Source organism: Enoplosus armatus, chromosome 11 (assembly GCF_043641665.1).
Source record: "Enoplosus armatus isolate fEnoArm2 chromosome 11, fEnoArm2.hap1, whole genome shotgun sequence".
NCBI classification, from domain to species: domain Eukaryota; kingdom Metazoa; phylum Chordata; class Actinopteri; order Centrarchiformes; family Enoplosidae; genus Enoplosus; species Enoplosus armatus.
In genome coordinates this window covers 14,725,282-14,748,285 of record NC_092190.1, presented here as the reverse complement: position 1 = coordinate 14,748,285, position 23,004 = coordinate 14,725,282, and the positions used below count along the sequence as shown (strand labels likewise).

The following is a 23,004-nucleotide window of genomic DNA, read 5'->3' as shown; positions in this document are numbered from 1 at the left end:
ACATTGCATCTCATGTGTATAATAGCTGCTGAAAATAGGCCAACCAAGACAGCTGATTGTTTTAGGCTTAACTTGTAGAAAAGCATTAGGCGCAAACTGCTTTTACAGACTAACAGCTGTGATGAAAGAAGTATTCAGATCCTTTACTTAAGTAAAACTAGCAAATGCCAGTGTAAGAATACTCCACTACAAGTAAGTCCTTGATTCAAAATCCTAGTTAAGTAAAAGTACAGGAGAATTATCAGCTAAATGTACTTACAGCATCAAAGTGAAAGCACTCCTCATGCAGAAAAAATGTCTCTTATATTATTATCATATGTATAAACGTTATTAGATTGACAACAGTGATGCATCAATCTGTAAGTAGCATTTTACTGTTACTGTAAGCTAGCTAGCTGGTTGACTACTATAATTACTGTTCAGTAGCTAGAAGTACAATATTTACCTATGAAATGCAGTGGGATGCGGAAAAAGTAGGCAACTAGCTACCTGAGTGGGTTAGCTTACATCTATTTTTGTTGCATTACATCACTGCTGTATCTTGTCTTGTTGTCTAGTTGACTGCTAGGTTACTACTTTAGAGTAGCCAACACTTCATCAGAAAGAGGTTTGGATATGTGGTTAAATCAAGTTGACCTTACCTTCTTTTTCGTGAAATAGTTTGCCTACTTTTTCCGTCAAGCTAACACATCAAATATATCTGCCAATGTTACATAAAGACGGATTTTCTCATCACAACAAAGTAGAAATTAAAGTGGTTCAACACGTTTCATCGTTCACATTGACGGTTATGTTTTTTGACATCCCACCAACCAAACACCACCTCCACGTGCCTGGTTGTTTGGCTACGTCACTTCCTGCGCGGAAGACACCAGCCCGCAAATTGACAACTAGTTAGCGTAAGATGTTCCGCCTTGCTTCGTTTGTACAAACTTTACAATCTTTGTCGTCTTTAGACCACACTATTGGTCACCTGCTCTCCAATGAATGAACCGACGCATATATATGTAACACCACTGTGACGCTGTCGGTGTATTTTGTTGCTAAGTTTTACGGTTGCCGCCCACGTTAGCAACGTTAGCTGCTACCGTTAGCAGAGGAGGCTGCGGTGCAAGCTTACAAACCTTTAAGATAACGGCCACAATTGTACTGATAGTCCTGATGGGTCTACACGGATCACTTGTTTGTTGGTAACTAGATGCATTGGCTAGCTCGGAGTGTGACCGATAACCATCTTGATTTGTGAATGACTCTCAAGTAACGTTAGCGAGTTGGCGCTAGTTGCAACAAAGTTCATCATCATGTCTAATCAGCTGACGGCAGAGCAGCAGCGCAAGATTGAGGAGAACAGACGGAAGGCTTTGGAGAGAAGAGCCCAAAGACTTGGACAGACTATCAGCAGCAATAAGCAGACCTCAGTTGGCTCCAACAGTACTTCAGTGCAGGTACAACCCCCTAAACAGAGCGTTGCCTCGGATCCTGCTACCCTCGCTCATCACAGAGGGACAGCCAGCTCAGCATCTGAACCAAAACGGTTTGCTCCACCTTTCAACAAAGACTCAAAGAGCTTCAGTAACCAAAATCAAGGCCCAAAGCATCAGCAGTTATGTGGCACTGGCGACCAAATCAACTCTGCTTCTTCGAGACAGGTGAGATTTGTGCTCTAATGTTCAATCATTTATCAATTGGCAGAAAAAATTATTTATAGCATTTCCTAATTCCTTGTACTGTCTTTCCTTGTAGATACAAGTCATTGACCCACTTCCTCAGTCAAAAAATCAACATGTGAGCAGCCCTGTCTCGTCTAGCGGAGGAAGCTTTGGTGTGAAGCCAGCTCATCCCAAACCTAACCTCGCCTCCAACAGCTCTGGTGGTGCAGTTGGCTCATTCTACAAGCAAACTAGTAAACCTGCCCAAAGTCCTGCTGCCCAGCTTCCTTCAAACTCCCTAACTTTGAATGCTGTTTCTGCAAAAAAGCCTGCCATCTCTGTGAGAGGAAAATGTGTGCCTCACACAGAGGGTCGCTTCAGAGTAGAAGTGGGCTACCACGCAGAGCTTATTGCTGTTTTCAAATCCATCCCCTCGAAGAACTATAGTGAGTATCTGCCAGTGCAACCACCCACTTCTCCACCCTTGGGGAAGAAAAATACATTTTCAACCTGTGGGAAACACTGGTACATTTTGAATTCCAAGCATATATAAACACAAATGAGCAACATTTTCTTTTGTGTCAAGATTAATGACATAAGCCTTATCAGTGTCGGTACATTTTTTAGAAGTGGTAAAAATACTGATCTGGAATTTAAACACAATATTCAAGACAGACAGGACAACCAAAAGAAATAATTCTACCGACTTTATAGTAGAATTATTTCATGTGCACACCTCATACCAAAATAAGCAAACCCTCAATAGATGAAGTAGGTTCTGCGCCACCAAATAGGTCTGTGTATCTCTCCTCTGTACACAATTCTTTCATCCTAACCAGTATCAATTTTCTAAATAGGAATACCAAACTCCAAAACATTGTTCTTCTGTACCACATGTCTGGTTTAACATGTTCACCTCTTTTGGAATAATAAAGTTTTCTGTTCTGCCTTAGACCCTGCCACAAAGATGTGGAACTTCAGCCTGGAAGACTACCAACAGCTAAGTATGAACATTAGGGAAATATTCACTTTTTCTCCTAAGTAGTCTCAATTAAAGGCATTGCAAGAGTATTTGTCTTTTTTGGACTGCTGCTGTATCTCGTCTGTCTTTACCCCGTGTTGCAGTGGAGGAAGCAGCTGCCATTGTCTCTGTGTCTTTGAGGCCTCTGGAGGGAATGGACGCAGTGGATGTTGCCGCAGCCACCAGCCGAGCTTGTGGCGGTGCGGCACTGGGGGCGCTGCTGAAGCTGTGCAGCGGCTGGCAGAAACCTGGAGCCAGCCTGCAGGGCCAGTGCAACCTGGTGTCCCGGACAAAGTTTGAGGTTGATGTCGGTTACCATGTCGACGTCATTGCGTCGTTCAACCAGATGCCAACAAAGAACTATGGTAAAAGTCAAATTGTGCAATTAATATCCTTTGTCTTGCTTCTTGACAATCTGTTATCATGTTGTATTTGGGTTTTACAGTTTCTGATAAAGGATTTTCTGTTTTTGTTGTGTGGCAGACATGAAAGCAAGAAAGTGGAGCTTTTCACTTGAGGATTACAAGAGACTCTGTGAGTAACAACATTTTCTTTATTTAGCTGGTTTATCTCTGAGCTCCTGTTTGTCTGTGTTACATTTGCCATCTTGTCTGACCGTGCTGTGTTCCATACCCAGTGGATCGCCTCAGTGGGATAGCAGCAGTGGAGGTGGAGCCTCTGCCCAGGGCAATAGTCCAGGCTTTTGCTGCCAGGTTTGATGGGACTGAAGCCAGGTCTTTAGACGTCCCTGAGGCAGACCTCTCCAGCATCGACCCCTCGCTCACCAACAGCCTCATGCCCTTCCAGAGGGAGGGAGTCAAGTAGGTGCCTTTGAGCAGCCATTACTGCTCTTTCTGCATGGTGTAGCCAATAACTCAATACCAGGAGGCAGCTCTTCATCTATAATTTGCTTAGTCTTGCACAAATGAAGAGATGCTTATCATAGTAAGTCAATTGTAGTATTTAACGGGTCAGATCAGTGTGACTTCCACTCGCTGTCCTGCTGTAACTTTTCACGTTTGTATTTCTTTGTGTCCCTGTAGTTTTGCTGTGTCTAAACAAGGCCGCCTCCTCCTGGCTGACGACATGGGCCTGGGAAAAACGGTGCAGGCCATCTGTATAGCCGCCTACTACAGGAATGAGTGGCCCTTGCTGGTGGTGGCTCCGTCCTCTGTGCGATTCACCTGGGCTGAGGTAAAAACATTCTGCAGACTGTTTTTGTTAATCAAAGTTTTGTGCCTTGAAGAAAAAAGGCTCATTACTTAGTAGGTGTTAGAGTTTATCACTTCGTTTCCATTTAATGGTGTCATTATCTGTCTGCATTAAGTCAGCGGGCCCCCTCTTAAGGATATCCTTCTAGCCTCCTTTGACAAAAGCTCTGCCCTACACATTATAATGCCGGTCTCTGCTTAAAGGTCTCTGCATTTGAGGAATGTTAATACTGTTCCCCAAGGACTGCTTGCTCTTTGTTAGGTACTTTGTCTTCAGTAGGTGAGATGGCAGTATTGAATTTCATGCTTCCATTTCTTTGTTCTCATGGGTGCGGATGATAATTTGAATTGTGAAGCATTGATTAATGGTGGACATGCTAATACAGCTTATTTATTTGGCTACTGAATTTTGTTATACAGATCTGCTTGACCTGACATTTAACTATATATTTTTTACTCTCTTTTTCACATTATTTGAGATGGTCTGATCTTTTGGGCTTTTTGCCATTTTGATTTAAAGTTATATGATACTCGTCTTAGACCAGTCATTCTCAACCATGGGGCCGCGGCCCAAGGGTGGGCCGCGAGCGTCATCTACTGGGCCGCGAAAAACTTTCAGTTCTGCGCCTGTGGGCTGCGAGGGCCGCGGGACCGCAATGCAGCTTCCCACCACTTGGTGACAGTGAGGCGTCATTCAGTTGTTGAACACGCTCCAATAAGCAGCAGCAGAAGAAGCCAGCTGCAAACTTTTGGCTGACGGTATGGAAAAGTTTTTAAAACGAAAAAATGAAGATGAAAGTGATGCCACCCCCTCCTCAAAGGCGAAGGTTTTGCGCAAGTACAACCCTGACTTTATTAAGTTCGGCTTTGTGAACGGAGAAATGTCTTTGAGATGATCACAGTGTGTCATATCATTTATTTTACAAGGTTTTAGCTTGTTAAACTGTAAGTGGACTTGATTTAGTTATTGAATACAAATCAAACCAAGACTCGCATCAATTGAAATGAAAGTGTTAATATTTAAATGGGCCCCGGGCCACTTTGTACTGGGAAAATTGGGCCCAGAGGTCAAAAAGGTTGAGAACCCCTGTCTTAGACCATTAGGCCACTGTGACGGCCATCATTGAAATGTTAGTTCCTCTTTGTCCACATTTTGCTTCTACAAATTCAAAACTTTCCAATTCCAGAGTTCATCTCAGGTGTCCCCTTTTTCTGAGTGTGTCTCATCTTCTGTGGCATCTATTTTCTGCTCAACTCGCAGCAGCTTTACCAGGCTGCACTAGCAGCACATTTTTCCAGAAGAGCTTCACTTGGCCTTCTGTCTATTGACAAGACAAGACAGTCTGTTCTCTAAATAAATATCTTGGATCAAACACAGTTCCCCAATCAGGGGTTGGAATCGCAGAGGAGAGTTTAGTCACAGGATGTTGTCCCATTAAAGGACACTTACTCTGTCTGGCTTGCCTCTTATCTGCACTGTTAGTCTCGTGCATTTGGCCAAATCTACTGCAAAACATGGGAGCCATAACTTACTGAGTTTAAGCTGGGTTGACAGGCGAATGGAGAGCAAGTAAGTGAATTGTCAGAAACATTTGGGTCACAGTGGATATTTCTCTGAACCACATGATTAGTTGTTTCTGAACGGAAACACTCTGATAGTAGTTAGAATGAATAATTAGTGATTAATAACATTCAAACCAGCTGTCAGTCACAAGTCTTAATGAACGTTTCTATGATTGCTACACATTTCAGAGACTGATTTATTTCCAGTGGTAGGGGAAAAGTACAGCTTGAATACAGTGCTGTTTTATTCTGAGGAGTTTTGTTTCAATCTGCATCTCTGACATGACTATTCATGCCTGTAGGCCTTCAGACGCTGGCTCCCCTCCCTGAATCCTGACAGCATCAACGTGGTGGTGAAGGCCAAAGACAATCTGCGGTCTGGTTTGGTCAACATCATCAGCTACGACCTCCTGAGCAGGATGGACAAGCAGCAGCCAGGAAACCCCTTTAATGTTCTCATCATGGTTAGCTGTGTGATTGATTAATTAATTAATTAAATAATTAATTATTGCAGTTAAAAGCAGTTACTGTATGTTATAAACAAAACATATGATTTTGTTGCTCTGTGCAGGATGAGTCTCACTTTCTGAAGAACATGAAGACAGCTCGTTGTAAAGCCGCCTTGCCTCTGCTGAAGGTGCTTATTCTTCTCTCTTTCGCCTGTTTTATTTGGATTTAATATATATATATATATTTTTACGTATACCAAAGAGGTTATGTTTTCACTTGTTAGTGACGTTACCTAGCTCTCATCAGGATATCTCAAAAATATGCAAAGAAGCAGATCAAAGAATATCTCATTTAATCCGTTCAAAGAAGCAGATTCACTCACTGTAGGCATTGAGGTATAACTTTGCTGAGTAAAACCTGGAAAAGTTTTCTTTACGTTAGGTCACAAATCAGATTTTAGGGAGCTCCAGGTTTTGCAAGTCAAATTATCCAGATAATTCATCAAACCTCCGGGAACAAGACCCAGATTTGCATGAAATTGGCCGTCAGATAGACCTTGGGCCAGCTGAACAATTGATTAGATTTTCTCAGCAAACCAGATCTGGGATTTCTTCCATCAGACAAATATTCTTTTTTTAGCCTCAACTAACAAAGGCAGTTATGTGAGCAGTCTTTTTTTTCACAGCACAGTTTGACTTAACAGAAAAAGCAAAGGTAAGAAAATATTTCTTAAAGGTGTAATTGTTCCAGGGATCCAGCATGTACAATAGCAGGACTATGGTTGAGAATAGACATAACACTGCACTGTAAAGTTTGTACGACAGTTGTTGCACTACACATTGTATTAGAGAGATTGTTTTGCATCTGTAGTGTATATGAATATTGGCTGGTAACATAGTGCCACGAACCAGCTGAAGCTGAAACAGTGCAGCATTTGGCTCATGATTGGGCTTAATTTTCTCACTCTGTCACCTTGAGTACCTCAGCAGCACTGATCAGAGTTCTTCTTCCATCCTCAGGCAGCGAAGAGAGTGATTCTTCTGTCTGGGACCCCTGCCATGTCCAGACCCTCTGAGCTCTACACCCAGATTCTGGCCGTCAGACCGACACTCTTCCCTCGCTTCCATGAGTTTGGGATGCGCTACTGCAACGCCAAACAGGTAGCTTAAGTCTTGAGAACCCTCGTCTGTCTGAGTTTGATGCTTAATACTATTGAGCTGTGATTGACTGTAATTCCAGGACACCTCAGAGACCACAGGGGATTTTAGGTGTGGGACTGGCAGATATTTATTTATTTGCCTCACTTAAATTGCATAGTTCCTTGAAAGGGATGTGCAGTATGTGCACTAAGGTGGGAAAATTAGCTGAGAACAATAGGATTATAAAGGTGAAATTAGTGCACTTTAACGCCAGTGTATGTCTGCGAACAGTGTATATATTAAAACTAATTGGGCATTAGGTGTCAACAGATTCCTCTACTGTGATTCTTTTCTCCATTTATTTAATCTCCTTTTGTAGCTCTACTCTTGCCACTTAATCTCCTTTTTAATTAGGTTCAAATAGGGCTCACGCTACTTGATTTAAAGGCCAATTACATCTTTAATTTGGTCATGATGACTCACTTTGAAGATTGTTGGAGATTTTGCGCTGCTCTGTAAAATTTGGATTTATCACCATGGAAGTCGCATAACAAGGCTTTTGCATCCCGATAGAGACTCAGACCAGCTGGAGCTATCACAGTTGCATGTTTGATTCCTGTGAGTGAAATCTGAGCTTTTCAGTCTTATAGTTAGTCTGTAGCTTGACTTGCACTGAAACTAATTGACATTGGACTCCAATTGTCTTTTTCAAATTGACCTCATGTCTTTTGTCCCTGCATTCTTCTATTCTTTTCTTCTACCCCCCCTCCCCCCAGATGACTTGGGGATGGGACTACTCAGGCTCATCCAACCTCGGGGAGTTGAAGCTGTTGCTGGAGGAGTGTCTGATGTTGCGCCGCCTCAAGTCCAATGTCCTATCCCAGCTTCCTGCTAAACAACGCAAGGTCGTCACGGTGACCATAGATGGTGTCAACACTCGCATAAAAGCAGCTCTGTCAGCTGCCGCCAAGCAGTTGGCCAAGGGAAACCGCAATGTAAGTTACAAATGTTTCCGTCACCGAATAACTAGAAACATCACAGAAATATTCACGAAACCAAACAAACTGAAATAACACGTTAGAAGAAATAAAAATGCAGCCAATTGCATCACAGTATTTCAGAAAAGCCACTGTGAATTCCTTTGCAATAATTACAGAAAACTGTAAGATCCCATTAGACTGAGACATGGAGGTTCCTTTATGATCCATCTCCACCAGATCATTTTTAAACATCAAAGTTGGCTAGCATATTCTGCAATTTTTGAATGATTGCATACCCAAACTTGTTGATTGAATGTATCCAAAAGACAGACATGCAATGACAAACAAATCGGATGTAGTCTATAAAAACATATGAACATAGTGTCTGTTCATTGTACATAGATAACCAATAAGAGGGGGTTGGGGGACCAATGTCACAGAAAATTTCAAATAATGATGCTTGATATTTAATATCAATAATATAATTTTAAAAAAAATAGGTTTCTTATATAGATCCCTTCACATTCCACAAGTTTTCCTATTTCCTAAAAATAAAATACAACAGTATATTCTACTCAAAATGGAGTTTCTGTGATTAAAAAACATCATAGTGAATTAAACATTTAGAAACCCTTGTTTAGTCCAAGATAGTCAGGTGCATTGGTTCTGTCCTCTTCACACGAGGGAGTTCTCTCACACAAAAAAAGCACTTGCTTTTAAACTGACCCAGAGTACTCCAGCCAGCCTTATTTCAAGAGTATTTATACACTCCAGACGGGAGTGAGTTGCTGAGCTTGATTGTTCATTATCACACTGCTCCTCAAAGTGATGGCAGTCGTATCAAATCATCAAACAGAATCTCCTGTAAGTTCTTAATCTTGTGCTGTACCTCATATCTTTTTCAGAAAAGGGAAGAGAAGGAAGCCCTCCTCATATTTTATAATCACACAGCTGAAGCCAAGCTGCAAGCCATTATGTAAGTGCCGACCCTCTAATGGTGGGGATCAGGAAGTCGAATCAGCTTAGATCTGATGAGTACTGAGATTAAAATGTAAAATGAATAAGAGTCTTTTGTCAGGCCGTTGTGATTGCACTGGATTTGAGATAACTTGATGAGTTTTAATAAATACACATGAGGACTGAATATTTCAATGCTTTCTTTGAAACAGCTGAGAGCTATGTTGTTTCTGTCACTGACAGGGAGTACATCACAGATACGCTGGAGTGTGGGAGGGAGAAGTTTCTTGTGTTCGCACATCATAAGTTAGTCCTGGATCATATCACCACCGAACTGGGAAAAAAGGTGAGTAAGATGTACATACACCACACACCACCCAGAGCCCTATATGCACAGAAATATAATTTTGACATCAAAGAGCGCATTTTGACTTTTTCAACCAGACTGGCTCTTTTGTGGGAGTTAAAGTCAACTCTTAGGTCAACTCTCATCAGTACCTCCAGGGAACATGTGTGGGCAGGGCTGAGCACATTTGAGCTTAGTACTACTACTATTATGACTTATCATTATTATATGTTTTATAAGGGAGACTTACTTTGTTGATTTGTGTTGGCCCGCTACTTTAACCCGTTATGTTTTGCAGGTGTTATAAGGGATAGTTGTTGAAAATGGCACAGCAATTGAGATGGCCATTCATTTCTTCTACAGAATGTCAGTTACATCCGCATTGACGGGACGACTCCGTCAGCTGAGCGGCAGCAGCTATGTGACCAATTCCAGTACTCGGGCAAGACCTGCGTGGCTGTGCTGTCCATCACTGCAGCTAACATGGGTCTCACCCTGCACTCTGCTGACCTGGTGGTCTTCGCTGAGCTTTTCTGGAACCCCGGGGTAAGCCATGGAAAGTTATCACTGCAAAATACTGCATGCTCATTGGGACTACTCTATTAGGAACCCATCTTGAGTAGTATTTTGAACTGAATTTTGGTTCCAGCCCAAGCCGTGTCTTTTAGCCTCTTTTAGCTCACTTTTGGTTTTCGGCCCACATATTTACTATATGATTGAGTCAGACACTCCTTAGTCAAACCTTGCCAGCAGCTGTTTCCGGCAAAAACACTCTGGTAAACCCATTTTAAGTTATCTGCCAACTCAACTGAGTGGTTGGTGAAGAAAGTAAAACATCAAGCAGCTAAAGAGACTTAAAGAGGACTTACATTCTTCAGATGGCCAGAAACTCCAAACTAAGTAGTGGCCAACATCAAGGTAGCGTCTGCCCCGTGTGACATGATAGTACTGTCCTTGTTCACATACGTACATTGGAACTAAATTTCTTTTTTTTTCAACCAGGCGTTACACACCCCCCCCCCCCCCCCCCCCGCGCCGCCGCCAATTTCATGGGAGAATTTGCCCAGAAACACCCATATTACGTGGGAAGTCTGACCTGTGTTTGCCAGAGGAGGCTGTCCACATTCCCACTCCCTCTTCATGCCCGCAGTGTTAGCAGTGACCAAGATGTGACACGGTTAACAGTGCAGGCAAATAGGGCATTCTAAAATTGGGGACTTAAAGGGGACAAATGCACAAAAAGATTCTTGTACACAGCTTGACCTCCGTACCAGTAAATACAGCTTCAGTTCCAGGAAGAATCTTAATAGTGCTCTAATTTCAACTGTTGGCAGCTGAATTATCAGCCTGAAGAATGACTTAACATTTTATTGACATTTTTGAGCAGTCGTTGACCTTTAGGGGGTCACTGCAGCTGAATGAAGGCAGGAACCATTTGGTGAAACTAAGAAAATGCTCAAATGCTCTTCTTTTTTTTTTCCTGCAGGTTCTCATTCAGGCAGAGGATAGGGTGCACCGTATTGGACAAACCAGCAATGTGAACATTCACTACCTGGTTGCCAAGGAAACTGCTGATGATCACCTGTGGTATGTGTCAGTCAGTGGGCAGTATGAGCCAATAACACTGATAATCAAACATCATCTGTCTGCCACTAAGCCACAACTGAAACAGTAAATGCGGGTTGTCTGATAGGCATATTGTGAAAAGCAGTAATCTGCTCGATTATAATAATTTATCTATGTATTGATTCAGGCCAATGATCCAGGAAAAAATGACTGTCTTGGAGCGAGTGGGTCTGTCTGAATCAAACCTCTCAAACAACGCCGTGAATGCCAGCTTCCACTTTAAGGTAAGCTCTGCATCTGTATATAAGTAAATGCTGTATAATCCTGTTAACAGTTTTTAAATAGATGAGGCTACCCAGTACAGCAGAGCAGCTAGATAAATCAATGTCTGTAGATTGAGCGATGAACTTGATTATTTGGATTTGTTCAGGACCCTAACCAGAAGAGCATCATGGAGATGTTCCAGAGGTCTTTCACAGCGGATGACGACATGGACGAAGCAAACTTACTGGAGGCTGCAAACGACTGGGAGGACACCCCGCCTGAAAACAGCTCTGGTCAACACCACAGCATGGTCGGACCAAGCCCCAGCAAAAGTAGCATCAAAGACTATTTCAGCAGATGACTGGGAAATGTTTTAGCCTCATGACTCACGTGAACTTATTTTGGAAAAGTTAACAAATGCGTCAGTTATTTTAATAAATGTAAAATAATACCCCAATAAACGTATATTTTTGCTAACAAGAGTAAATAAATAAATGTCTGACTCAAGGTTGTTTCAGAATCCTTCTGAAATTGTAGCCTGACTGGTTACTATGGTTACTAGATATTTCCTAAAACAGTTACTCTGGTTTTACATGGAAAGACAGTTTCTTAGTTTAATTCATAAACCCCAGTCCCTGTTGATCCACCAGCAAGCTGTTAATAATTGCAAGAGCTTTGTGGTGTAGCTTTTATAACGTGTATAAATCACAACTTTCACACAGATAATTTTGCGTGCGTTGTCCTCAATTGTTAAACCTCCAAGCCTAATCACTCTCATTCATATTATCACAGCATGGTAGTAGTTCAAATTGAAATAGAAAATGTATTGTAGGAAATCCAAGATGGACTGAACTGACATGTTTTTCTTCCGTGAACCCTGAAATGATCAGTTGCTTTGTGGAGCCGATATGGTCCTGGTCTTAGTCATGTAGCTTACAGCAGCTGTTGCTGGCCAAAACAGCCTATAATCTGCTGCTGTCAGTAGAGTAAGAAATATGTGGTTACTTTGCTATCGACCCACCACCTACATGTACAGTATATAAAGTGTGTAAGCGTCAGATATATGTCCTGTTTATTTCATGATTCCTGAAGTGACATTGTTTTTACCATAATGTTAGAGAATAAGCCTACAATACAAGAGAAACTAGTGAGTGTGCCGATTCAGTTTGAGTGCTCTGGATCGTCACTTCCTCCGGTCGGTGGACTGCAAGGATTCGAATTATGTGGGTCACCTGTGAAGAAGAAAATCAGCTCCAGTCTTCTGAATCACAACAACAACCACAGATTAATGGCCCCATAAACATTTTGTCACATATACCCATTAACACTTCAACAAAATGGGATCCCGAGAAGTTACTGCATGTTTGAATTGAAATTGTCCTTCACAGCCACAATGCAGCTGGTCAAGATTTATTTCACTCTCTAGACGAAGACTAAGTAGTTTATATCTCCATTCCAGCTGGTGTTGGTGACATGACGATTAATGCCCTAATTTTACTCTCAAATCAGAAGAGATACCTCTCCGTGCTCAGGGAAGCTATCTGAAATGTCAGTACTAAGAGATGCATCTACTTGCTAGTGACTCTCAATTCCCAGGACATAATGCAGTGATTTCTGTGTCCCAATTCAGGAGATGGATCCTCTGAAAGGTGCAGCCCACACACAGATGGCCTACCCGAATAGTCTCCTCCCCAAATAAAATTCTAGCCTCACAAAGGCCACAAGTAGTTGTGTTTTCAGGTGTTGCACCTCAAAAGTGGAACACTATTTTATCACCAGGAGGTTTCCCTTAAACAGCTGACAAAGTTTAAATATCAGTGGTAACCTGGGACATGCTGTCAAACACACACACACACACACACACACATGGATGGAAAAATGCTAAATAGTGGACCAGGTAAATATAGTTAACATCTATTATTCTGTAACTGATTAACAACATATCCAACAGTGGAGTTCCTGCCTGGCATTATTTACAACTTGCAGAGGCTTTTTCATTTGTCTTATTAATGTGATGTATTATATAATTATTTAATATTAATATATTTTACTGTTTTGTACCATACAAAACTGGTGAGGATTGCCTGCGCTCAAACTAGCTGGTGTACAATGGATTGTGGGATACTAAGGGGTGCCAAGCCACACATAAAGCCTACCTTTAGGCAGGAAGAGGCCTTCATTGGCCATTATGACATATCCAGTCTAGAAGTGAAGATTTTGAAGGATCAAGCCCTTGAATTGCAGCAAACATGCCAGTGAAACCCTTCCTTCTTACTCATACCTTTGTGTTGTTGATGATGGTTATCGGAAATGTCTTCAGTTGGAGATGTTGACATTCCTGTGCTTTCATCTGCAGGATTGTCTTGCTCTTTTGCTGAAAAAAAGGATCTTGATTTCAAGCTCAAGTTTATAGTATTTGTCATTTCAACCACAAAAAATATAAGGTTAAGAAAGAAACGGTATAAAAAAACAAAACATCAGAACAAATAGTTATTTATATGAAACCAGATGGTGTGACAGATGGAAATGGCTGACAGACATATCATATGATTACCTAAAACAGTTGTGTCAGTCCCCTCGTCACCGGTGAGCTCTGAGCAGATGTCACCAAAGATAAAACGGATCTTCTCCTCTGCATGCTGCTCACTGGAGGAGCCATGGACCGAGTTGTGGAGGATGTCGGCGGCAAAGCGGGCCCTCAGAGAGTTCGGGGATGTCGTCTTAGCTTGGTCAGGGTCTGTGGGGCCCATCATGGTCCTCCACTCCTCCACTGCATTTTCCTTGGTCAGGACGAGCATTACACATGGTCCGCTGAAACAAACAATGACAGGATGTTCATATAACAGACAGAATGTTGTGTAATGCAAATGTAATTTTAACCAATTCCGGGTAAAGCCTGACTATGCATTCAGAGGACTGTGTATCTTACTGTAAAGATATTGTGTTGGATTATGTGACGGCTGTTACATGCTTGGCCAGTATGACCAGTGATTGCTGACTGTGATGGCCATGGCCACACAGGGTAATAAAATCCCAATTCACACTCTCACCTGATTAGTTTGTAAACCTACACAGGTACTTTAATTTGCAGTCTACAATACTTCAATTAACATCACAATTGTGATGGTAATTTGTTGTATTAACCATTTGTTTCTTGTCTTTGAGTTACCATGGTTGTTGGGGAGGTTCCTTCCTGGTCCAGCAAAAGGTGTGGCTGAGGGCTCTTAAATCCTGGAGCCAGCTCATCGGGCCAAACTATGTGCTGCCTTGTTATGGGGGGGATTTGGGTTTAGTTAGTTTTGCTTTATATTTAGCTGTAGTTGTTGTCTATTTTCTTTACCCCTTGCGTTGTACTGTACTTGGCTTGGCTGAGCCACTATATATGTTCCCTTGTGGGTCATTGTGGCAGGTCAGTTTGTTCAGTTAACACCTTGTTATATTGTGTATAGTTATGGCGTGTTGACCTCTTTTATAGGCCTAATTATCAACACCTTGGTTTATAGTGTTTTTGCTTTTTTGGGTAAATAAAAACCCAATTTTTCCTACTAATGTTTCCTAGTTGCCTTACTGCTTGGTCCCTGACACTGACACATGTGGCTGATGAACCTTTTGCATTTACTGTCAATGAATTTAACACCTTTCAAACATACACAGAGGAAAAGAGTGATGCAGCTGCTCACCTTCTTATTATTCATGTTTATGGTTAATTTTGACTAATATAACTAATACAATAAATTTAGCAACATAATAACAAACATGATAGTGAGCATTCATTTGATGAATTGCACATAAAAGTTGTTTTAGATGTCTCAGTTGTTTCGACTGCATTTCAATCACTGTATTTCAACATGTCAGTACGACCTGCTGAATATTGAAATGTCATTGTTAGACGACAACTTAAAGTAGTCCAATTTTAACCTAAACATACAGATGAGTATTGATATGAAAATAATAAAATCAAATTTTATGAGGCCTCTTCAAGACTAGCTTAGTACATACACTGCCCAGTTTGATACCCGGTGATGTTATCAGAGTTTAGCCTAACATTAGTAGCTCTGGAGCTGGGGAAGTTTACACTTCAGCAGCCCAGGAGAGGTCTTGGAAGGAAACGGGCCCAGTGTATTCTGGTTGTTGTAGGTTTTCTACAGCCCTTTTTCCTCTGTTTTCTTAGGTCATGTAGCACCATTTAAAAAATACTTTCAACTGCAGAGATAGTCCAGTTTTATAAAAATACAATCTTTCCAGCAGTGAAATACCCCTTTAAGTTACTCCTTAAATACATTGCAAGAGTTACAATATAAAATAAAGGCTAAACCTGTGGTGATATTGAGGGATAGTGACAGTAAAGGTAGTTTCTCATGCTAAAGTGCCCAGCTGCACCAGTCTCTCTGCCCATTGTGTCCGAGCCGTTGTATAACAACCAAGTGGAGGGACTAATCGGAGCGGAAGATAACTCTAAAATCTAGATGTGCGGTGGAACAAAGAATGAAACTGAGATGGACTTCCCACCCACTTGCCTGAGGCTGCCTTGATTCTAAGCTGCTAAGATTACTGTTAGAAGTGCTGTTAAAACTTGCAGCGGCAATAGGAAATAGGGCAGGTCTGCTGTGGTCACATTGCCCTTCTCTCCTTGGCCGTGTCCAGGGATAGACTAACCGACACATGAATTCCACCAGCTGGCTGAAGAAAGGCTTCTCTCTGTGCTCTTTGTAAAACTCCTCAGCCATCTCCCTCGACAGCACCGTCTCTTTCAGCTGCGTTACAGAGAAGCCGCTGCCACGGATCTCCTCCAAAATCTTCTCTGTTAGAGTGAATAAAAAACACATTATAAAGATGATAACATTATCAGTGCACATCCATACAAACACAAGTAAATTACATGTTTATATTGTTCTAAAGGACCAGAACCAACCTCTGTGTTCCTCCATGGCATCAGGTTTGATTACTGCCAGTGTTTGCTGTTTAGGGAAGAAGAAGCTGATCTCTCGTTCTGCCTCTTCATGGCTTGCACTGCCATGCAGCTGGTTGATAGGCTCTTCCTCCACAGCAAACTGGGCCCTTAGACTGAGTGATGAAGGATACAAACGTGAGGATTACAGGTGTGATTAGACTGCAAAAGGTACTGTCATTATCTAATATTTGATGGTTTCCAGGAATTCTTTTCAGATAAAGATTTAAAATGTATTGTGCTTTTCTTCACTTTGGCTCACCCTGCTCTGTCTGCTTCAACTTCAGCTTGTGATTTTCCACATTTTTAAGACTGCCTTTCAAGAAACCCCAGAAACTGGAGTGAACGTGGAGAAAGACAACAATAGAACTTTGTGTCTAAAATTCATCTTTGTCTTGTGACTGCACTACTGTCAGAAAAAAATACGTTATCTAGTAGATTTCTTCCTGTGTGATTGTAGAATGTCAGTGAAACATGGAAAACCTTTCCTCTCTACACATTTGTGTATAATGACCTGCAAAACCTGGTTAAAATGAGAGGTCAAACGAGAAATTCAGAGTTCTTTCTAACAAGCTACCACAGTGACCTCTCTGGACTCATTTAGGTTTGTAAATGAATAGAAACACACGTCCCTCACCATTCAGGACTCTCCTCTCTGGCTGTATGAACATCAGAAGGACCAAGGATGTTCTTCCAGTGATGGACAGCCCCTGCTCTGGCTAGAGCCAAAGCTAGCACTGGCCCACTGTAAGTATATACATGTAAATATACACTTGTTGAATGCACCTCTGCAGTAACATACAACTCTTTAGATCTCTTTAGAGCACGCGTTAAGTCACCTGGTCATGCTTCGGAGCAGTGCAGGAAAGTAGTCCTCCTCGACATGTTGGAAGTAAAACTGTCTGACCTGCTCCTCTGTCAACATCACCTCTCTTTGGAGAGCCACGGCAAAGCCTGACTTGCGAATTTGAGCCAAGATCTCTTCTGCAGAACCATAGATATAAAATACACACTCAAATGCATTATACAGAGAGGTGTTTCTGTCATTTAGCCTGCCCTCATTGAGATAAATGGGTTGGACAAAATAATAGAAACGGCGTCAGCATAACAAAGTACAATACAACAGCACTACAAACTGCAGCCTCTAAAATTATCATACAGTTGATTCGACACCTCTCTGAAAACGTTTCAACAAAAACTGAACATTATCACCTTCATAAAGGTAGAATGTATTGCTGTGTTTATTTGTTGCATTGTATTTGACTGAATTGGTTTAAGCTAGGTGTACCTAATGAACTGGCAACTGGGTGTATAATGGACAGTTTTAATATAGATAGTTGCTATATTGTAGTTTGAAAGTGTGATCAATGTTTCTGCAGTGATCAGTTACTAAAAAACTGGAACTGCACCTGTGTCATTCAACACCTTTGGTGATTGAACCACCTTGTGTGTGTGTATCTGTGCTCGCACACGCATCTACTTGTGTATTTGGCACGGGCCCCACCTCTGTTTTTTCTGGCAACGTCAGGCCGGATAAGAGCCAGTGTCCTCTCCACACGCTCTTCCTCCCCATCCTGCTCCGTTACGGAGGCCGTTCTAAAGTTGGGGAAGAACAAGGCGAGCTCCCTGCTGGCCTGGTCGATGTCCTCACTACCGTGCACTGCGTTGAACAGTGTCTGTGTGCCGTATTGTGCCCGCAAGCTGCAGGAAGCCAGGGGGGAGAAAGGAGAGGAGAGCAGATGGTGGCTCGGCTGGTGCTCAACCAGAGAGAAGCATAATGTTTGGGTGTGTCTGACAGAGTAGGCGAGAATGTGCTGTTCATTCGTTTTCCCAGACTTTAGCCTGAGATTGTTTCACGCTGTTGCAATCAGCGGCGCATGAATAAATTCCTATGCTAAGCAAATGTTCTTCTTTACAAGGACACTGGAATGATCATTTCATCATACCATATCTTACAGTTTTAACGCCATTGTATTCTCTCAATTCTTTTTCTGACTGTAGCATATGTTTAATTTCCAGTAACTAACCTTTCTGGCTCTTCTCTTCTGGCTTCCTCTACGTCTGCTGGGCCAATGAATTCACGCCATGCCGGTACAACATTGGCTGAGCCCTCAACCTGAGAGAGTACCAGAATATGGGACGGACCACTGGACATAAACTGCACCAAGTCCTCAAAGTAAGCCTACATACACACAATCACATAGAGACAAGAGCATACACATATGTTAATGAACACATAAAACCAGAAACAAGTCATTTTACATCAGTCCACAGTCCAGATTTGAGGGGGTTCTGTGTTTTACAAAGCAAAGTTATCCAGATAACTCAGTAAACCTGCTTCTTGAATCAGGCCTTACATTTACAAAGTGAGACAACGAGAAGATAAATAGTATAAATTCAGGCAGATACAATAAATGCAGTAAAAATTATCACTTTACCTGGCCACCTTTTCTCACATATTTTGTAGTTCTGAATCTCTAATCGTTTAGTTTCATCACAAACAGCGTGATAAGCAAAAAAAAAAAAAGTTGCTTACGCAGCAGATCTATTTCGAGCCCTGTGCAGAAATGCAAATGGAAGTGTGATGTATTACAAAGTAATTGAAATGATTTTTGCACTGGTCGTGACTGCTCTCCCATTAGGATGTTGACTCAGAATTTAAATTGCCCGGATTAATCTCTCAAACATACACTGAACTGATCAGCGGCTTAAGAAGTATGCCAAACGCTGCGATGTGTGGTATGTCCCTTGTTGCTATTATTCTATTCTATTCTATTCTCACCTCTGATGCTTTGTGCTGGTAAAAATCTCGAGCCTCAACCTCGGTCAGCGTGCGTTCCTCGTGGGCCAGGATCTCAAACCCAGCGTCTTGAATCTACCCAGGAGAGTAACATCAGGATAATGAACTAACATCAGCAGAAAAGCTTGAGACAATCTTGTCTTCTCAGAATGTGAGCAGTGTTGGTCTCTGTGTACCTTCATAATGATCTCATTTGCTTTGCCGTGAGCAACAGCATCTGGTTTGATGATGGCAACTGTGTAGGATTTACTGGCAGGAACTACAGGAAAAAAGGGCAGCTTGAGTGATGATCATCATGGTGACACTGGCAAACAGCAATGGCAGTCATAGCAGCAATAGTACCATCAATTATGCCAATGGCAGTTTATAAATTGACCACTAATATGATTAAATTGTTTCTACAGTACCAATTATGCTTTCTTCATTTTCTGACTGCTGCGATGTCTCCTCATCTTCTTTCTTCTCATCATCCACCAGACCATCATCTTTAACCTGACGGACACAACAAAACCAAATAAAAACACTGAATCAATGAAAAATCTGGCAACCTAGGGTGATTTCTACAAAAAGCTTGTTTTGTCCGATATCCAATGACATTCAGTTTACTATCACAAAGAAAAGCTGGAACCAGAGAATTTTGGCCTTTTGCTTGAAAAATTACTTTAATATGGGGTCCCTTCACTGGCAAATGGACTCTGCGGCAACTTGGTGGTGTACGCTGATTTATACGCCTTTCTGAGTGTGGTTGTCTGTACAGTTTATTTCATTTACTTAAGTTACCTTTTTTAAATCATACATCCTCAGCCTGTGCCTGATTATATCTTGGCATCCATGAACAACTATTTGCTGCAACCTCTTCTTTGTCTGATTGTATGTGGCGGGTGTGTTGCTGATCAACTTTCTGTCGATTGACTAATCGACTCATTGACTAATATCCCTTTTATACAGAAGACATTTTGACATGTCACAGTAGGAAAAGCACAGGTGTAAATAATAAATTAACTGCAATGGTGGCTGAATTTCATATAAGTGCTTCAGTTTCAGGGTGCTGGTTGTCATGGCTTACTGGGGCACTTAAATAGAGTGGAGCCATTGTTACTGTTACAGCTGATACCTGTGTTTTTCCTACTATGACAAGTCAAAACGTCAACTGTGAAAAGGCTTATTGTTTCAGCTCTAGAATTAACATATGTGTGAATGGATACGGTGTAACTGTGTATATGAATATGTGTGTATCTCATGGCTCACCGCTTTGCGCTCACCACCTTGCTCCAGAACCAGCTTCTCCTTGGCCAGTTCCTCTACAATCATCCTCTGAAGGAGAGGAGCGTTGGCCCCTCGCAGCACAGCCACCAGCTCCCCACCCTGTTCATTCAACACAAAGACCTTTTTATGTTTTTAATTAAATTTAACTAACAAGCAGTGGCATACAGATATGCTTTGACTACAGCAGGCCCAGGATAAAAATGAGAAAAGAAATATAGAGAGAAAATACACATAAATCTAGAAATAACTAGAACACGCAGAGCTGATATGTGCTGAACCATGAACACACACATTTAGTGTACAAGCAGGCATATACACACACATACACTCACCCCATAGAGGAGGAAGGTGGGCTCACATTTCCCTCGATACTTCTCCAGAGCATCAATGCTGTCTGCCTCTGCCTGCAGCACACAAACACATACACGTTTAGGGCTGCTCCCCCACAAATGCTGGTTTCAATTTAAATTCTTCACATTTTAAATTCACTCGCAGCTTACTGTGGCAAAATGTAATAGGTCATCACCCAGTTCGTTCTTTATTTTTCGTAGGAGACTAACCACAGCTCGGCAGGGACCACACCACTGTTGGTACACATCTACAACTAGAAGAGAGACAGTGTGTGTGTATTAGAGAGAGGACAGACAGAGAGGAACTGCAGTTATCCCAATGAACACAGTGGGGCAGCAGCATACAATAAATTACAATCACAAAGTCAGAGCACATTCACACAGACTGCTTTTTTTTTTTTTTACAAGTTACACCTGTACAACAGTAATGAACTGATGATCAGTGGTATTCACTTTCAACATAACAACAAGTCTTTTACTTCTTGAAGTTCTTACCTGTTAAACCTTTGGTTGCACGCATCTCCTCCCACTGCTCTTGGTTTGTGACAGACGCCTGGAAGAAAAACCGAATTAATATCAGGGCTTCAAAAAGGTAGCTTAAAACACTGAGGCAGTAGAAGACGCCAGTCAACAATAGCTAAATTACAGAAAGCCACGCTGTATTGTTCCAACCTGCAGACTTGCTTCTTTCTTCTTGCCTGCCATTTGATTACTACGTCAAATTAAATGGCTATATCTAAAAGGGTTATCAATCGCCAAGCAATATCTTAAAGATAAGTTTAATTAGCGACCTGAAATGCTAATGAGCCGAGTTGCTAATATCTCACGTCGCCTAACTCCTCAGATGCTGCTCGCGCTTGTTTGGCCCCTGGGTTGCTAGGCAACGGCGCCTTCCGCCTTCCGGGGCCATCTCAGGGATCTAAGCTATCCTCTGACTGAAGTTAGCATGGGTGGTTGCTATTAATTAATGCCAGTGCAGGTCGTGCTTTATTATTGCTACGCAGTTGGATTAGGTTAATGGCACATGGTAGTCTCTTTCAACTGTTCCCAATGGGTCGCTGTTACAAACTAATTCTACACCGGAAACAAAGCCTTACCTCTGTGTTATCTCTATCCCGTTTCGACTCAGTTCGATATTCTTGTATCTCTGGAGGTTGTTTTTTTTATCTGTTTATTTTATCGCCATCAGCTATAATTCTATTAATCTTAGGGGCTTCAAACAGTATGTTATCCAATGATAATGTGCTATCAAGGCTCTGCAGTGTTATTATGATAATAGGGTGCAGAAAACTCCCCAGTCTGATATCAGTAGTACCTGCATTCATGTTATTTTATTTTATTAGGCACAGTGTAGCAAGGGTGGAAAGTCCTGTATTTAAATACAGTTTTGAGGTAGGCATTACTTACTATACTTACTAGTATTTCCATTTCACTGTATACTACTTCATTAAATATTTATTTATATGTATTATTAAACCAAGTATTTCTGTATAACATTAAATATCCAAGATTAATTATGTAAAAAAAACATTTTTAGTTATAATTTATTAAGAGTTTAACATTAAAATACTCTCTGTGGGTGTGGTTTGATGAGATTTGAGCCCTTCCCACTTCAAACCAATGAGAAGAGCACAGACAAAAAAAGCTAACACAGAAATCTGTCATGTGAAATAACCAAAATTGTTCAAATTTTGGCAGAAGATTGTGTGTTCATGTTGGAGCCAGTGGCTCATAGTGAAAAGCTGATTGAGAAAATAGATTTCCAGAGTCTATAAATCTGAGTGATTCTTCCACCACTGAGTACAGCTAACTGTCAAGAAGTGTGTCTTTTCTGCAGAGTGTGGTGGATTAAGATGCCCTTAACACTTTCCTTGTGCTCGAAACCCCCTCTCGAGATGCAGAGAGGATCATGACCCTGGGGCAAAAATAAACTGTCACCTCTAATTACCCAAGCACTAAGTACAGTGCACAATGTAAACAACACACGGCAGGTTATATTTTAAACCAGCCCACTGCTATGGTACAGTTCTTCCTGCGTATCAAATGAGTGTGTGGTAATTTGATTAGGGGGGGCTCTCTCCCAATTAAATAACTGGTTAGAGCTGAGCGAGTCGATTAATTGATTGGTTGATTGACGAAAAAAAATCAATTTTGATAATTAGCATTTTTCGAGAAAAAAAGCCAAACATTTGCTGGTGTCAGATTCTCCTATATGGTTTTCTTTGTCTTCTACGATAATAAACTGAATATCTTTGGGTTTTGGGCCACTTGTCGGACAAAACAAGACATTTGAAGACATCACCTTGGACTTGGAAATTATCACCTTTAAGCACAGATTTACACTGTATACAAATAAACAAAATGAGCTTTTGAAACAGCCCCCCACAAAGACAGGGCGTTGCCTTCTTCCCTGTACTTACATGTTTGTATTTGTACATACTGTTATTTTATTCTTACTCTTTATGTACAACAATTCCCCTGTAATCGAAGACTG

At 41.5% G+C, this 23,004-nt stretch overlaps 2 protein-coding genes across 2 annotated transcripts; one reads left to right on the top strand and one right to left on the bottom strand.

Annotated features, from left to right (window-relative positions):
- The first annotated feature begins 1,148 nt into the window (after window positions 1-1,148).
- On the top strand, window positions 1,149-12,193 carry smarcal1 (SWI/SNF related, matrix associated, actin dependent regulator of chromatin, subfamily a-like 1). The gene is made up of 17 exons (XM_070914364.1): window positions 1,149-1,649; window positions 1,744-2,095; window positions 2,603-2,653; window positions 2,775-3,035; window positions 3,154-3,204; window positions 3,308-3,491; window positions 3,714-3,864; window positions 5,747-5,908; window positions 6,016-6,081; window positions 6,914-7,054; window positions 7,810-8,028; window positions 8,919-8,989; window positions 9,214-9,316; window positions 9,680-9,862; window positions 10,803-10,903; window positions 11,070-11,166; window positions 11,313-12,193. Exons 1-17 carry the CDS (start codon window positions 1,302-1,304, stop codon window positions 11,505-11,507), a joined length of 2,736 nt encoding a protein of 911 aa, XP_070770465.1. The 5' UTR covers window positions 1,149-1,301; the 3' UTR covers window positions 11,508-12,193.
- On the bottom strand, window positions 12,183-21,215 carry nme9 (NME/NM23 family member 9). Its single transcript, XM_070914365.1, has 17 exons — window positions 21,183-21,215; window positions 21,006-21,063; window positions 20,661-20,764; window positions 20,493-20,564; window positions 20,143-20,259; window positions 19,302-19,386; window positions 19,071-19,153; window positions 18,877-18,969; window positions 18,122-18,276; window positions 17,599-17,795; window positions 16,934-17,078; window positions 16,732-16,839; window positions 16,059-16,210; window positions 15,803-15,947; window positions 13,701-13,957; window positions 13,428-13,520; window positions 12,183-12,378 (listed from the first exon to the last, which is right to left on the bottom strand). The coding sequence occupies exons 1-17, from the start codon at window positions 21,213-21,215 to the stop codon at window positions 12,308-12,310; spliced, it is 1,968 nt and encodes a 655-aa protein (XP_070770466.1). The 3' UTR covers window positions 12,183-12,307.
- Window positions 21,216-23,004: the final 1,789 nt, after the last annotated feature.